Here is a 15,894-nt window from a genome sequence, read left to right as displayed (position 1 = left end):
GTCATAAGTACCTTCTTGGCTCCAAGCTTCAGTGCCTTCTTCCTGGCTTCCTCAAAATCTTCCTTCTGGCCGATGTTGGCCTATGGAGCAGAGATAGAGGCCAGTAAGCCAAGGGGCACAGAGGGTGCAAGAGAATGTGAGGCTCCTGGGTAAACCTGGCCAGCCACCACCCACACGCAGCTGTCCCCAGCCAGCACAGAAGTGGTGTCTCATGACGGTGAGGTGGCAGAAGAAAGGAAAGGGCCTGCAGGGGGACTTGAGAGGCTGGGCCCCCAGCAGCTCATACTTGACCCTGTGTGGCTGGGTGTGCACGGCACTGGTTTCCTTGGGCTAGCACAGCTGCTCCTGACACCCAAATAGTTGGGAAACAGATATGTTTTGTAATTATCAATAGAGCTGAAGATTCCTCTGAGACCAGGCAATACTTGCCTGGCCCACCTTCCTGGCCATAGACAGGGACCAGCTTATCCAAGTGCCCTAGTGGGCAGCAGGCCTGAGTTCAGAGGCATTCAGTTTGCATATATAAAGTTCTACCGATGCAGTCGTAACCCAGCAGTCTGGGGCTCACTGCCCATCCCCACCAGAACCCACAGGCTCTGCTCTGTCTCAAGGCCCAGCTGGAAGTCCCTGTCTGGGGTTACCTAGCTTTCAATCTGCCAGGTGGCAAGTCTGGGGTCTGAAGGGCTAAGACCACCCTGCCTGATATGCACACACCTGCCACTCACAGGGTGGCTTTGGGCAAAGGGCTTTCCCATACCCTTACTCTCCCAGTCCCGTGTATCCGGTCAACTGACCATACATGGAGACCCCTCCTGTCTGAGGCTAACTTCACTGTTCAAAACAGCAGTCTCATGTCCTCAAAGGATTTCTTATCTGCTTGTTTTGCTGGGAGGATCCTTCCCCAGGGATGGTGGGAACTATTGCCTCCCCCACCCCCCACAGACCTATGTTCCCAAGGTGCAGCCATAGAGCAGAATTCCTGGAAGGCCTGACTCCAGCCAATGGGAAGAAACTTGGGCTCTACTACCAGTGTGTGAGCCTGAGACTGCTGGGTTACGACTGCTTTGCTTGTTGCAGAGAAGCCAAATGAAGTCAGGACAGCTCGGGACAGTGCCTGGATCTAGCCCCGCTGAAGCCTTCCTGCTCTATGAGAGGCCAGAACTGCTTTTCGACTTTTGTTCTGTTCTTTTGCTTTCAGCTGATCTAGGCTGGAGTCCAGGGCTTCTAACCCAGAGTCTTGACTAGCACAGCTGTGGAGCAGGTTCCAAGACTGCTGAGGATCCTGAGTGCAGTGGACTCAATAAGTGAGGTCTGTGCTAGGCCCTGGGTACGAAAGTAGCATCAGGCACCAAACTCTCTGATGACCCATTTGCCATCCTAGAACTAAAGGCCACTTAGAGGGAGGCTACATGGAGAGGCCAGGACTGTGTGCCATGTCAGAAGAGTTATGCCTGTGCCCCTGCCATCCTGTCACCTTCCTCAGAGCCAGCTTCTCTGGCTCTGAGGGGCATCTCAAGGCCAAAGAAATGGCGGCAGCTCAGCAAGCCAGAGGCTGATTCCCTTCTAGATCAGGACAGTTGCACGGGGAGAGAAGCAAGGTTTGGTGGAGGGATGGTGACATGTGGGCAGCAGGGAAAGAGAGTGACAAAGGGCAGGCTGGAAGGGCCGAGGGACCCACAGGCATGCCAGGCACCTCCTCACCAGGTAAGCGATGACATCATAGCCTTGTTCCTTCAGCCACACAAGGATGCAGGAGGTATCCAGGCCACCACTGTAGGCCAGAACCACGGAGCCCTTGCTGGACATCTTGTCTGGAGAAGCATGAAGGAATGTGAGTGCTGTGTGTCAGGTCAACCCTGCAAAGTCCCTCCTGGCTCCGGTCCCAGTAGGGGAGGCCTTGGGCAGCTTATCCCTTGAACAATAAACCACTGGGAACAGAATGTCCACCTTCCTGCATAGACCCCTCCTGGGAGCCCCTGACCTGACTGCTCTGCACACATCCCACCTCAGATCCAAGAATGCTGACAGCAGGGATGGGGGCCAGTGATAAGGAGGCAGATCTGGGAGCCATGCCCACCAGCTAGAGAGAGGCTGGGAGGCTGGACCAAGGCCAGCACCTGAGGGATGTGTGTGTCGGGAGGCAGGGAAGGGGCCTGAGCTGCATCCACAGGCCTCTGACATGCCCCCTTTAGAACTGCTCCTTGCCAAGCAAGATGTGTCAGACAGGGCCCTGGGGGCCTCGTGTGTATCACCCTGAGCCTTCACAAGGACCCCAGAAATAGGTGGACAGTGGAGTTTCAGGGAGGTCAACGATCAAGGGCATAGAACAAACAGCTTGAGGTCAAAGAGAAAGCCTGATTTTGGAACTTGGCTTTTTGCCTAATAAGTGATGCTGCCCCCTGCATTTGGGTAGAAAAGAAGCCATGGGATAGGCCATCTGGTCCTCTCCCTTCTTCACTCATTGGAATTCAAGGTGGCCTGTCACCCTGTCTGTTTTCAAGGAGTGATAACTCTGAGGGACCTGAGAGACCCCCAGTTCTGTCAATTTAAATCCATAGGGGCTCAAAGTCTCTTGTGTGCAGACAGAGAAACAGGCCCGGAGAGTGGACAGGCAGAGTACCTCTCCATAGCTGGGGGTCTTTCTCAGCAGCTTACCACAATACAACCATTCTTCAGCTAACAGAACCTTCCAGAAAGTACTATGATTGTCTTGTCTCCTGGCCATTGCAGCTGTTTCCTCTGTCTAGAAGGCTCCTCGAGAGCCTTCTAGTATATTCCAGTATGCCATGCATGTGGCCCACCATGTTGAAGAGGAAACTCAGCCACCACCCAGGTGACTATAATATGCCAGTAGGCAGCAGGGCCAGATTTGTACCCAGGCCTCAGTGTTTCACATTTCCAAAAGGGCAGTTGTCCTCAATCAGGGGTCACATCTCAGATATCCTGCATATATTTATATTACAATTCATAACAGTAACAAAATCACAGTTTCTGAAGTAGAAATGAAAATAATTTTATGGTTGGGGGTCACCACAACATGAGGAACTGTATTAAAGGGCCTCAGCATTAGGAAGGTTGAGAGCCACTGCACTAAGCAAAGTCGGCTAGGGTCCTTATTAGATGTTAGCTGGGAAGGGTGATGGACAGCCCTGCACAAACCTAGGGAATTCAGCAGGCTCACCTGGTTGCCACCACTGCCATGAAGACTGTTGATTGCTGCCCCTTGGGCTCCAGTGGCCTTCCCAGACTGCATGTGGACTTTGGTTCTTAAGCCAAGACAAGTTCCCCACACATCCCTCAGGCCCTCTTTCTAGTCAGCCCCAGATGAACCCAGGAGGTTTCTCGAAGGCCCTAATGCCCTTAGGACTTAAGGAAGCAAACACCTCAGAAACAACATGGTTGGTCCAGGGGCTGATTCTCCTTGCTGCTGACAGGCTTCAGCAGGCAGCAGCTGCCTGCCCATGCCCAGCCAGCTGCCCTGGACCTGGGCTGCCGGTGACTCAGCAGGCCCTGACCCTGGGACTAAAGATGGTGCCCATGGCAACTGCAGCTAGGCAACTGGCCATAGAGGATGGAAGGAAGGAGGGAGATGGGACGCAGGAAAGGCCAAGTTGGGAAATACCTGGGATTTCAGGTACAGGTTCCTGCAGTCTGTAGTCTGTCTTTCTGGTCTGATGAACGACTCTGTAAAAGCAAATGTGATGTTGAAACTCCAAATCTGGCCCTTGTGGCCACTCGATGCTGTAAGTGACCTACTTGAGTCAAGAGACATGGTGCCGAGGATGGCATCTAGTCTTGTGTCTATTAAGCATGCACTCTACCACTGAGCTGTACCCCAGCCCCTAGCTAGCATGCATTTCAATCATCCAGTTTGTCAAGTTTTGTATGCATCACCTAGGAAGCCATTGTCACAATCCAGACAATAAACACATGAAAAGAAGAGGTAATTTAGATGGCAAAGTACCTGCTGCACAAGTTCAGATCCCTGGCAACCATTTCAAAATACAGGTATGGCTATAACCCCAGAGGTAGAGACAGGCAGATCCCTGGAATTCATTGGTCCAGACAAATCTGTAAGCTCTGGATTCAGTGGGAGACCATGTCTCAAAAAGCAAGGTGGAGAAGGCTGGAGAGGTGGCTCCGCAGTTAAGAGCACTGGCTGCTCCTGCAGAGGACCTGGGTTCTATTCCCACACACACACACACACACACACACACACACACACACACACACACACACACACACACACACACACAGAGGATGCGCACCTGCCCATACTCCAGTTCCAGGGGATTTGCGCCCTCTTCTGGCCTTTGTGAGCACTGCACACACTGGGTACTCAGGCATACACCTGAGTATACTCAGTCAAAACACCACACCCATACACCCATAATACATGGACACCCCTCTGCGGGTGCCAGAGGGAAGAGCTAGGCAAAGGGTGGTAAGGGAGAACTCAGACATCTTAGGGTATCACAGGGAATAGATGCTGCCCAAGATCCACCTAGATCTTTAATGGTGATTTCTTCCTTTCCTTCCAAGGACACCTGGGTCCAAGAAGGGTGAAAGGGGGGTAGGGCTCCATAGAGACAGATCAAACATATGCATTGGCCTGCCCTGCCTCACTGGTCCCATGGAGTGTTTCCTCCCATCAGGGCACATACCCACGGAACTCTTAATCTGCTTCCGCCATGAGCTGCCTGGAGCAGGTAGGCACTGAGCACTTAGATGCAGATATACTCTTTGGAGTCAGCTCTTTGTTGGGGGGAAAAAGACTAAGATGCCCTGAAACATGACTTTTATGTTCACCTCCTCCTGCCAGGCTGTGTGGGTATGGACTCTGGGAGCCTAACCTGGGGCTGTATAGTGTGGAGGGCTGTGTCCAGCAAGGACTGTGGGCCTCGAAGCACACATGCAGGCTTGCCATGTGTGAATTGCACTTGTGTGTATCTTTGGCTACCCGAGATTGGGTACCTGAGAAATTGTCTCTATGTACTTGAGGATTGATATTCCTCTGTGTGTGTGTGTGTGTGTGTGTGTGTGTGTGTGTGTGTGTGTATGTATGTCTAGAAATTAGTCAGCACCTTTGTTAAGGAGACTGCAGCCTCAAAAGCTAAATGAAGCTATGGCCTTGACTTGGGGAGGAGACAGGAAGCAGCACAGGGGCATGAAGTGTTAAAGGGCATGCTGGAGATGAAATTCAAGTGTGGGGCCTCTCAAACACTCCGTACCACTTCTGAAGATAACCTTAGCTTACCCTGACTCTCTGAGACTCAATCTAAAAAGCCCTTGGCTCAGGACTCTGAGCTTCCTTCCCAGGGAAGCCATGCAGTGAGGCTGACTGGACTGAGAAAAAGTACAGAACCCACATCCCCAACTCCCAAGCTCACAAAGCCAGGATAGGCAGCCCTCACATGACATACACAGGCAAGAGGACAAATGGCTAACGTCAATTTGGCTGCCTGCTTGTTTAAGTTGGCAAGGTAGGTGACATTTTTTGTGGCTTCAGCCAGAGCCAAGTGGCCAGTGCCCAGGAAACACATATCAGGCCAGCCAGAGTACTCCTCAACACTCAGGAAGCTTGTGCGGCTTTAAAATACCAGAGCTAGATTGACAAGAGCAAATGCATAATTCATTCACATGTACGTTGTCTGCAGGTACAGACTGCCACTGCCATCTAGTCAGCTGGGGACCCAAAATGGAACGTGCCCAGCTCACAGGCTTGTGGCGTGAAGCCCAGGCTGGGCTCACTCCCTCGCTCCTAGGATGTTTTGCCCTTCACTTCCTGTCCTGACAGCTTGTTACCAGGCTACAGCTACCTGGGCTGTTCCTCCACCCCCCTGTCCAACTGATGACATCTTTATTCATTTATATTGGTTTGTCATTCCTTTCCTTTTAAAAGCCTAACTGTACCTGGCCCAGCTTCCCTGAGATGAGTCTAAGTTCACCTCTCCCTCTTTGTGTTTGAGAAAGCTCGTCTGCAATCCCAATACTGATTAGCAGGAGGCGCACTGTCCTCCTATAGCAGTTGTTCTCAACCTGGGGGGGTCATGACCCATTTTGGGGGATGTCCAGTGACCCTTTCAGAGAAGCCAAATATCAGATATCCTGCATATCAGACATTTACATTGCAATCCATAACTAGGTAAATTACAGTTATAAAGTAGCAATGAAATAATTTTATGGTTGGGGGGTCACTACAACATGAGGAACTGTTGTTAAAGGGTCTCAGCATGAGGAAGGTTAGAACCACTGTCTTATGGGATCCAGCCTAAGTTTTCATTTGATAGACTTGGGTTTCTGATCTTCATGCTCCAAGCAGGCAAGTAGGGAGACTAACAAGGTTTTACTAATCTCTGGTGAGAGGCACTCAAATCCTCATCTAGTCTAACTGTCCTGGCAGGCATGAAGACACTAGTATCCGTTCCTTTGAATCTCAGACTACTGAAACAATGAACCCCAAGGAATCAGAATTTCCCAGGAATGGAAAAGCTGAAGCACTGGTGAGAGCCAGAGAAGAACCTTTCTCCCAAGAGGCCAGGCATGGTGGTGCACACCTTTAATCTCAGTACTCGGAAGGCAAAGGCAGAGGGATCTCTGTGAGAAGATATCACACAGTTCTGACCACTTATCTAGAGCTCAGGTAATGATCACCAGGCCACACCTTGAACAGGATTTCTCAGAATGCAGTGGCTCTTGCCTGCAATGCCTCTTGCCCCATTTAAAACTAAACCTGTGTCAGGATGACAAAGACAGACTTGGGAGGTAGTCACTGGACCTCTTTGTTACTCTTTCTAGTGTGGCTACATTGAGTACTTTGGGGGGAGGGGGCTGTTGGTTTTTTTGAAACAGGGTATCTCTGTATCGCCCTGGCTGTCCTGGAACTCACTTTGTAGACCAGGCTGGCCTCGACCTCAGAGATCCACCTGTCTCTGTCTCTTGAGTGCAGGGACTAAAGGCGAGTGCCACCACTGCCTTTTACTATTAACTGTCTCTGTAACTGACTTTAGGGGGAAAACTGGCAGAGCTTAGCTTTTCAGGGGCAGCCAGGACCCATGTTCTGACCCTGATAGCTCCAGTTACACTAGGAGAGCACATTGATCCATTCATTAATGCTACCAACAGTGTCTCTGGGAGCCCCAGGTCTAGGGAGGAACCAGCCTCGAAGGAGGCAGGGAGCCTGGTCCTGGGAAATCCACTCTGTCTAAAACCTTCAGCAAAAATCAGTGCTTCAGACCAGAGTTCAGCAAGGAATCTCTTTCTACATGGGTGCCCACAAGCAAGCCACTCACTCCAGGAGCTGTGTGTTCACAGCTGGACAAAGGCATCTGGCTGGCCGAGGGGCATCCAAGGTAAAGATGAGATGGGCCATGAGAAAATGCTGATGCAGCAGGTGGGCTGATTTGGCTCGGTGAGTGCTTGGCCTTGATAGCCAGAGCAGGCAGGCATTGGGGTGGGGGTGGAGCGTGTATAACCAACTCAGGGCTCTAAGACTGTGGGCTTCCTGTCCTGATCTGCCTGTGCTTGGCCCTTGTATAGAGGTTGGGGGAGGTGGTGGTGGACAGAAGTCATCTTCCATTCTGATGCTCCCCAGCTTTGGCTGGAATGTGATGGAGGACCCTGGGAGGGGGGGGTTGAAAAGTAGACTATTCCAGTCTCTACCCAGCACAACTGTTGGTCCCTCCTTCTGAAGGCCTTGTTCCAGAGGACAGGGACCCTGTCTTTTCTGGTCTACGTCCCAGACCCAGCAAGCAGACCCAGGCCACAGCTTTAAGGAGTTTACTGAACTCTTGGACAGCAGGAGTCCCAGCACAAGGCTGGCAGCTCCTGGAGGGAGGATGACATCAGCATCACCTGCCAGGTCACTGGCCAGGTGGAGGAGATGCAAGGGGAGGGATCAAAGGAAGGATTTTTCTGGTCTACCCCTGGGGAAAAGGCAAGCCTGTTCCTGCAGCTGCACTTGCAGACAGCCTGAGAGCCCCATTTTACAGAGGGGAATACTGAGAGCACAGATGGTTCTCCTGGAGATTTCCCTTCGTATGAGAGTGATCCTGCCTCCCTGGAGAGGGCCCAAGGCAGTAACAACCCAGAAGCAGACGTTTCCTGCAGAGGGGCTCCTCCCAAAGAGCCAGCCAGCCAGCCAGCCAGCCAGCCAGCCATCAGGAAATCTGGCTAGGAGAAGCCCCACCCAGACTGAGCCTCGCACTGCACCCCACGGGGAAAGGACACCAGTCACAGCCTAGGACCGGGGCCAGGTAGGCAGGGTCCGCGTGTCCACCTGATCAGGGTACCCTCAGACTCGGGAGAAAGCCACACACCCAAGCCCCTAAGGGAAAGGAGGGACTGGACCTTTTGCGTCACTTTGAGAAACAGGCCTGGGGATAGACGGCGAGTCCAATCCAGGGAGGAGGATTCGGAAGTCCCCAACCCTCTGGACTCCCCAGATCTCTACTTGGAGCCTTCGCAGCACACAGGATCCAAGAAGGAAGATCCAGAAGGGACCTCCATACTACACCTGCTCCTCAGACCCTGTGACTTGTGCCCTTCTCTGGGTTCCCTAGGCAGGAGGAACGTGTGCGTCATAGAAATCCGGGCACCAGCCTCCTCCTTTCCACCGACTGCGCGGTCACTCGGGGGCCGCCCTGTGCCCACCCCTTGCAGCTGCTCGCTCCCTTTGGGATTGCTCGGACCTGACCCATGATAGCGAGTGGGGCCCGGAACTTCTTACCAGTGAGCGAGCCCAGGAAGCAGAGGCAGACGGCGGAGCAGGGCCGGGGGAGGCGCGCATCCCGGGTTATAAGCACAGGGCCTGGGGGGCAGGAACCTGGGACACGTGGGAACAGGCGCGCGACAGTCCCCGCCCCCGGGCCCGGCCCCCGCCGGGAGCCTCTCAGAGCTCGCGGCCACCTGTGGGTGGGCGTGGCCCGCCCTTCTCGCCCTTCTGGCCCCTCCCTCTTTCCTAGGCGCCAGCACAGCCTCCCGGGGGCGCATGGGCGTGGGCGTTGGCAGCTTGGGTCCCCAGATCCGGGCCGGCGAGTGGCGCCTCGGAGGACGGCAGAGGCTGGAACCCGCGTGACTAGCAGGCTGACAGCAGCCGTCTTGCAAGAATCCTTGAAAGCGCTTCAAGTGAAGCTGCTTGGGCCCAGAGGCTGTGCACCCACTTCATTTAGTGACTGAAGCGTCTGCCCCCAGAGTCCCTCGCCTCCCCTAACGATAGCCCCCTAAGCCAGAGCAAAGGGTCCGTAGGAGAAAACCCAAAGGAGTTGGCCAAGGAAGACCGGGGAAGCCATCTTAAGGTCCTGACTGTCTCCCCTCAGCCTGGCACCTGACCAGATTGCCCTGAGCTCGCAGTAAATGGTGAATCAAAGCCTGGCTGTCTGCTGACCCATCAGAAGATGGGGAAGGTTCACAGAGGTGAAACTGCTGGCTTGTAAAATGAAACTGGGGGTTGCAGCAGTTGACCTGGGGGCACTCACTGGACCAGCTCTGGGCCTTCCACACTGACAGGAGACCAGTGAGGGTCACCAAAGAGAGCACAGCAGCAGCTTTTGAGCTGCTTTGAGGCCATTCTTTCCCACTTACAGACTCAGTTTCTTCTCTGAAGAGATGACCCAGGGCAGGAGAAATGTCTATATTAATCTTCCATTTCACCTCTACCCTTTATTACATATATAATGTTTATCCTCATTCTACCGTCAGGAACAGCAGCAAAGAGAGGGGGTGTGTCTTTCCCAAGGCCACACAGCAAGCAGCAAGCACAGCAGAATTAGAATCCAGTGGTGGAAGCTCTGGCCCAGAGGCTTTGCTCTAAGGTTTGAGCTGAACTGGTAGAGGGAGGAGCTGTGATCCCTGGGTCACAGGCAACAGGGACCTTTACTCCTTATTACTGAAATGACTGCAGCCCAGGGAACTGACACATAAGGCACTGGGGATATGAGGAGCAGTGAGAAGACAATAGGAGGCCAAAAGGCCAGCAGTTTGACATATGAGCACCAGAGGTCCAGTGCAGGGGCCTAGCTGGCTCCTGGACGATCCATGTTCTCTTCATTCCTTCACTTTTGAGGTGGACACTTAGTAAACCTATCTTCATTCTGCAAACCAGTTCTGGAATTTGGGTGTGACATGACCCAAAGGATTCATCTCTGGAAATGAGTTGCCATGACCTTTGACCTTCACCTTTCTCCCCTCCCACACCAAGGTCAGGGCTCCTCAAGGATCTAGAAAAGGGGGGGGGGAGGAAGAAAGAAAAAGAAAGAAAGAAGGAAGGAAAAAGAAAGAAACAAAGGAACAAAGAAAAGAAACAAAGAAAGACAGACAGGATCTCACTATGTATCCAGGACTGGCCTAGAACTTGTTGAATAGATCAGGCTGGCCTTGAACTCGTGGAGACTCACCAGCTTCTACCTCCTATGTATCTCCATCTCCTCCACACTCTACCTCCTTGTTATACTCAGACCACTGGACTTTTCTTGCTCCAATCTCCATGCTCATCTCCCTCCTTGACTAGGTGGCCCCCCAGCCCTTTCTCTATCCAGCAGCCAGAGGCTTCCTGAAAACACGTGCTCTTCTTAGAGCTCTTCGATGGGCCAAAAAGATGGTTCAACAGGGAAAGGCACTGTTACCAAGCTTAATGACCTGAATCTGACCCAAGGAATCCACAAAGAGAAAGGACAGTACCCACATGAACACCAGCCCACGCACGCATGCACGCATGCACACACATACACACACGCACACGCACACTCACGCACGCACGCCCCCAAAGACAAACTAAAAAGAAAAGAACAAATTCTTTGGTGATTCATCACTCCCTCCTCTGTGTTCCTTTACGACTGTTCTAAGCGATTTTGTAAGTGTGGGTCTGTTACTTGCTTTGTTGTTTTGTTGCATTGGTTTATTTATCTGTTGTCATGCTGAATCTATGCTGTCTTGATTCTTGTAACTTTACAGTGAGTCTTGGAGTATAGGAAATGACCTTTTGGCTATTTCATGTTCTTGACATTTCCATAAAATAGCTGAAACAGCTTGCCAGTGGGGGGGGGGAGCTTTTTGGTGCTGGGGGCTCGGTTGGTAGAGTGCTCACCTAGCATGTACAAAGCCAGCCCCAGCACCACACTTGTCATCCGGCACTTGGGAGGTAGAGGCAGGCAGATTAGAAGTTCAGGGTCATCCTTGGTTACATAGTGAGTTTGAGGCCAGCCTGGGCTACATGAGAACCTGTTACCTGTTGGGATTTGTGTGTGGTGCTGGCAATCAAACCCAGGGCTACCCCCACAAATCTATACACGCAAATCTATGTATCAGCCTACGAAGGCAGACAATACTGCATTTTCCAGGACATGAACATGGTACGTCTCTATATCTCTTTGTAACTTCTTAATTTTTCTTAACATAAAAGAAATCCTAAAAATATTAACAAAATGTCAATTACTGTAATATGAGCAACAAGAAAGGTATGAAAAGAGTTAGGTCAATCTGTGGAAGGTGACATCCTGATGTGACCTTCACTATGGGGAATTCAGGTCTCTAGTTTAAACTAGAGATGTGTCCAAGAAACCATGGGGCCATATACTCCTTTGGGAGATAGGGTTGAGATGCAGTCTATTATGTAGCTCTGGGCTAGCCTGGTACTCTCCATGGATCCCAGGCTGGTCTCAAATTTGCACTTATCCTCTTCCCTTTGTTCTGAGTGTAGGGGTGCAGCCTGAGTCACTGCACCCAGCTATACTTCTTTTGTTTATTATTTATTTGCTAGTGACAGGGGTTGAACTCAAGGCTTTGGACTGCTGGGTAAGCACACTATAGCCTGAGCTACAGCTCAGGCCTTGAACTATTCACTTTTGAGAGTCAGGGTGCTGTCCCTTATTGGATGTGGGTGGACTCTTGGGCAAGAATATTTTAAACATATAGACTAAGATAGGATTTGTGGCAAGTCTATAATTCCCATTTCTTGGGAAGTGTAGACTAGATCAATGTTGAGTTTGGGCCCCACTGGGCAACAGTGAAACCCCATTTTAAAGACAAAGAGAAATGCTGTCTAGATAGCAAGACCCAATGCTGGAAGAGATGGGGTTTCATAAGATGCCCTCAGCTGCAGGCCTGAGGATTGTAGCTCAGGCAGAACGCTCAACTAGCGTGCATGGAGCCCTGGGTTCAGTTCCCAGCACCGAATAAACCAAGCATGGTGGCTCATACTTGTAATCTTGGCTCTTGGGAGATGGAGGCAGGAGGATCAGGAGTTCAAGGTCATCCTCAGTTTATAATGAGCTTGAGGCTAGCTTGGGACTCATGAGACACACACACACACTCTATGTGTCCTGTGTGTACACCTGTGGGTGCTGGTGCACAGTCCAGAAGAGAGTGTTGGGTGTCCCCCTCTATTATTGGGTGTCCTCTATCACCTTCCACCCCTGTCTTGGAGTTGGGGCTACAGTCAAGGGACCCTTGGCTTGTTATGTGGGTGCTTGGATCCGAACTTAGATCCTCATGACTGCAATGCAGCAGTTGCAGAGCCATCTCTCCAGCCCCTGAATGGATAGAAGGATTTCTTAAAAAGACTGACAGCCGCCACATCTCCTAGGATCAAAGTGAGATGCCTATACCCTCCTCTTGGCCATTGTCTGTTGTGCTCCTGTGGACGTCCCTGGGCTTGTTTTCATGTGTGAGGTCCTTTTCTGCAGTGTGTCCTTCACACATGACAGAGGGCCTTTGGTCCTGCCTGACCCCTCCCCTCTAACCATATACTGTCAAGTTAGCACGTGGCAGAGGCCTGACGTCTCTACCAGCACGATTCAAAGAGCATGAGGCTCTGGCCCCTTCCCCTTGTCCCTCTGCTGTGAACTTAGCCTCTACTACTGTCACTTCTTCACTTCTTCATTGCAGCCAGGTGGTCTCTTAAGGTGCAGGCTCAGACTGTTGTGACCACTTGCACTGAAGGACAATCTCAATGTATGTGATCTCACAGACTCCCGCCCCCCCCCCCAGCAACTATGGACCTATGTACACTTAGCTTATGCACATAGCTGTGGAGAGGCCTTCTCTTTGCTGTCCTCTGTCACCCAAGGGCTCTGTAGCTGCTGGTGTCAGAGGAGCCTGAGAGTGTATTCAAGGTCCTTGCTCTGTAGCTTCTTACGATTGGCACCAGAAGCCACTGTGTCACTGCCCTGATTTGGGCAGAATGGCCACAACAGAGAATGACCTCCAGGCCAGACCTCAGCTTGCCCCTCCTATCCAGAGGAACACAACGTCCAGTTGTTGGCTTCTTGGAAACACTGCATCAGGAAGTTTAATGAATGACTTACCAGGCAGAGCTGTTTCCACCACGGATGGTGGGAAGAGCCTCAGAGGTCAGGTGTCCCGGGCACTGGGTGGCTAGATGGGGCTGTGACCAATGACAGCTGGTAGTGACAGGGCAGAAGTAGAAAACACCTCTTGTGGGATTGGGTCCAGATACAGCTCCAGTAGAGACACCTCTGGAGGCTTCTTTATGAGCCAACAGCCCCTGGGGGTGCCTGGGACAAGCTTAGTCCCCACTCACTCACTAAAGGATGGCTGGACCCCTGGGGGGCCCTGGGACAAACAGTCCACACTCACTGGCTGAAGGATGGTCGGATCCCTGGGGTGCCTTGGGGCAAACTGAGTCCCTACTCACTCACTGAAGGGTGCTGTCGGAGACTCACTTTTCTCACTAGCTTGTTTCACAGCCTCAGACAAGAGCTGGGAGGGTTTCTGGAGTGGACACGCCTCACTCCCTTCCTCTAGATTTTCCTCCCCATCTAACTCTAACTCTGGCCTCTCTCCTCACCACCCCTGATTCATATAACATGGAGATTGACAGCCGCTAAGAGCTTTGTAGGAAGGGCCAGAAGGTCATGTGGGTTTGGGTATAGTGTTCTCCTCTGGACCTCCATTCCTGCATCTGTGAAATGTGGAGATTGCTTCTTGCCTCCAGAGCCCCGGGAAAGTAAGCAAGTTCAGGAAGCGGTGGCTGGAGACTGACCAGACGGTAGCTTTACAATCCACAGCGTCTGGGTGAAATTCCAAAAGGGTGGGCAAGAGAGCAGCAGGGAGAGGGAGCTGTACCCAGCTTGCAAGAATGACCCTGCTGGTCCTCAGACCCAGAGTGAGGCTCTGTCCTCCTTAGGGCTACAAAGTCCATAAAAAATTAACAGCCCAGCAGAAAGACAGCTGGGGCCCTGATTCCTGACCTGTGTTTGCAGGAGGAGAAGTGTTCATCTCAAGGAGAATCTCATGGGTGGGCCTAAGATAAATGGGATGTGGCTGGCTTGGGGCACCCCTTCCTCTTTGTGCCTTCTCCCACATTGCTCCTCCTCCAGCCTGGAGTTCCAGGGGTCGGCCTTATTACAACTTTCATGTCCTAAGTGTCTGAAAGATGGAAATTTCATGGTTTTAAAATAAACTTGAAATGTAAGTATCAGGAAGTGCTTCCCCACCCCTGAGGGGCAGGCTGGAGACCCAGCCCAGGGCCTTGGACCTACCTGCCTGTACTCTACCACTGAGCCAACTCAGCCCCTGCTAGCGAAGTTTCAGTGGAGCAGAATACACCCATGTGTTGTCTCTGGCTGCTTTGGCACTCCAAAAGGCACAGAGAGTGAATTGCAACAGAAATGAGATGTCCCTAAAAGCCAAAAATATTTACTCTTCCATCCTTTAGAGAAGTGTGCAGAACCCCCGCTTAGCATAAATCTGTTTGGAAAGTAGAAGGCTAAACAGGACATGGAGACATGTACCTGTAATCCCAGCGCTCAGGGTTATCTTCAGCTTCGTAGTGAGTTTGGGGTCATGCTGAGCTACATAAGACTGTTTCAAAAAACAAACAAAACCCAACAAAACAAACAAATAAAAACTGAAAACCAAAAAGAAAGTAGATGTGCTGTGGAGAAATTCTGTTGGTTCTTATGGTAGCTTCTGATCTAGAGGCTGGAGAGCTGTTCAGGATTGAGAGCACTGGCTGCTGTTGCCGGACCTGAGTTTGATCCCCAGCCCTCTCCAAGTGGCTCACAATTACTCCAGTTATAGCCTAGATATCTGGGAGTGGTGGGGCACCTCTGTAGTCCACTTGGGAGGCTGAGGAAGGATTGTGGTGAGTTCAAGGCCAGCCTGGGCTACAGAATAAGGCCCTGTCTTACTGCTTTCTCTGGGTCCTAGATAGGAAAAAAGAATATCCAGGGAGAGATAGCTGTCGAGTTAAGCCAGGGAGGCAGGGAGAAATGAATCATCCCCCAAACCTCTGCACCAAAGACAAGCTTTGCACAGCCGTGTCTGGGGGCAGTTAGCAAAAGGGCAGCCCACTGAGGCAGGGGCTTGCCCACCTAGAAAGAAAGGCAGGGACTGTGGGGAAGGCAGTGCCTGGGCCAGCACACAGGAGCAAGCACCTGAGGCCCTCCAGGGCATAAAGCCACATTCCTGACCAAAGACCCCAGTCCCCACTTTTCTGATGGACTCAGTTCCCTTTTCCCCCCTTTCCTCAGCAATCCCCACCCTCATGCTAGACCCTCCCCTTTCAGGACTGGGACCCCCTGCTGCTCCCTAGGCAGTGTAAGTCTCCTATAGCTCCCTCCCTTTATCACCTAACTGCTCAAAGGTCAGTGTTCAGCGAGGTTGGCCCCATCAGGCTGTGAAGAACTGCTGCAGAGAGGTTGGGGCTGTATCTCAGCCAGTCAGATATGGAGGCTGACTAGGCTTACACATAATGAACTCTCTCTCTCTCTCTCTCTCTCTCTCTCTCTCTCTCTCTCTCTCGGGAGGGAGCATCTGGAATCTATTCAGCCCCAATCCTGTTGCATATTACATTATCTCTGCAGGCATTTATGTACAACTATATCTCTATATTCCCTGCCCCTCCTGTCTCCATTCCCATGTATTTGCCTTGCA

The 15,894-nt window shown here is 51.7% G+C and overlaps 1 protein-coding gene across 1 annotated transcript in view; it reads right to left on the bottom strand.

Moving 5' to 3' along the window:
• The window catches only part of Ass1 (argininosuccinate synthase 1), a 40,383-nt gene extending 38,577 nt beyond the window's left edge, over positions 1 to 1,806 (bottom strand). Inside the window, exons 1-2 of the mRNA XM_035447126.1 lie at positions 1,702 to 1,806; positions 12 to 80 (exon numbers count right to left, since the gene is read on the bottom strand). Coding sequence (XP_035303017.1) covers positions 12 to 80; positions 1,702 to 1,806 — 174 coding nt within the window. The remainder of the gene's footprint in view (positions 1 to 11; positions 81 to 1,701) is intronic.
• Between the last annotated feature and the right edge of the window lie 14,088 nt (positions 1,807 to 15,894).

Source organism: Cricetulus griseus, chromosome 6 (assembly GCF_003668045.3).
Source record: "Cricetulus griseus strain 17A/GY chromosome 6, alternate assembly CriGri-PICRH-1.0, whole genome shotgun sequence".
NCBI classification, from domain to species: Eukaryota; Metazoa; Chordata; class Mammalia; order Rodentia; family Cricetidae; genus Cricetulus; species Cricetulus griseus.
This window is presented reverse-complemented; position numbering and strand designations above follow the sequence as displayed.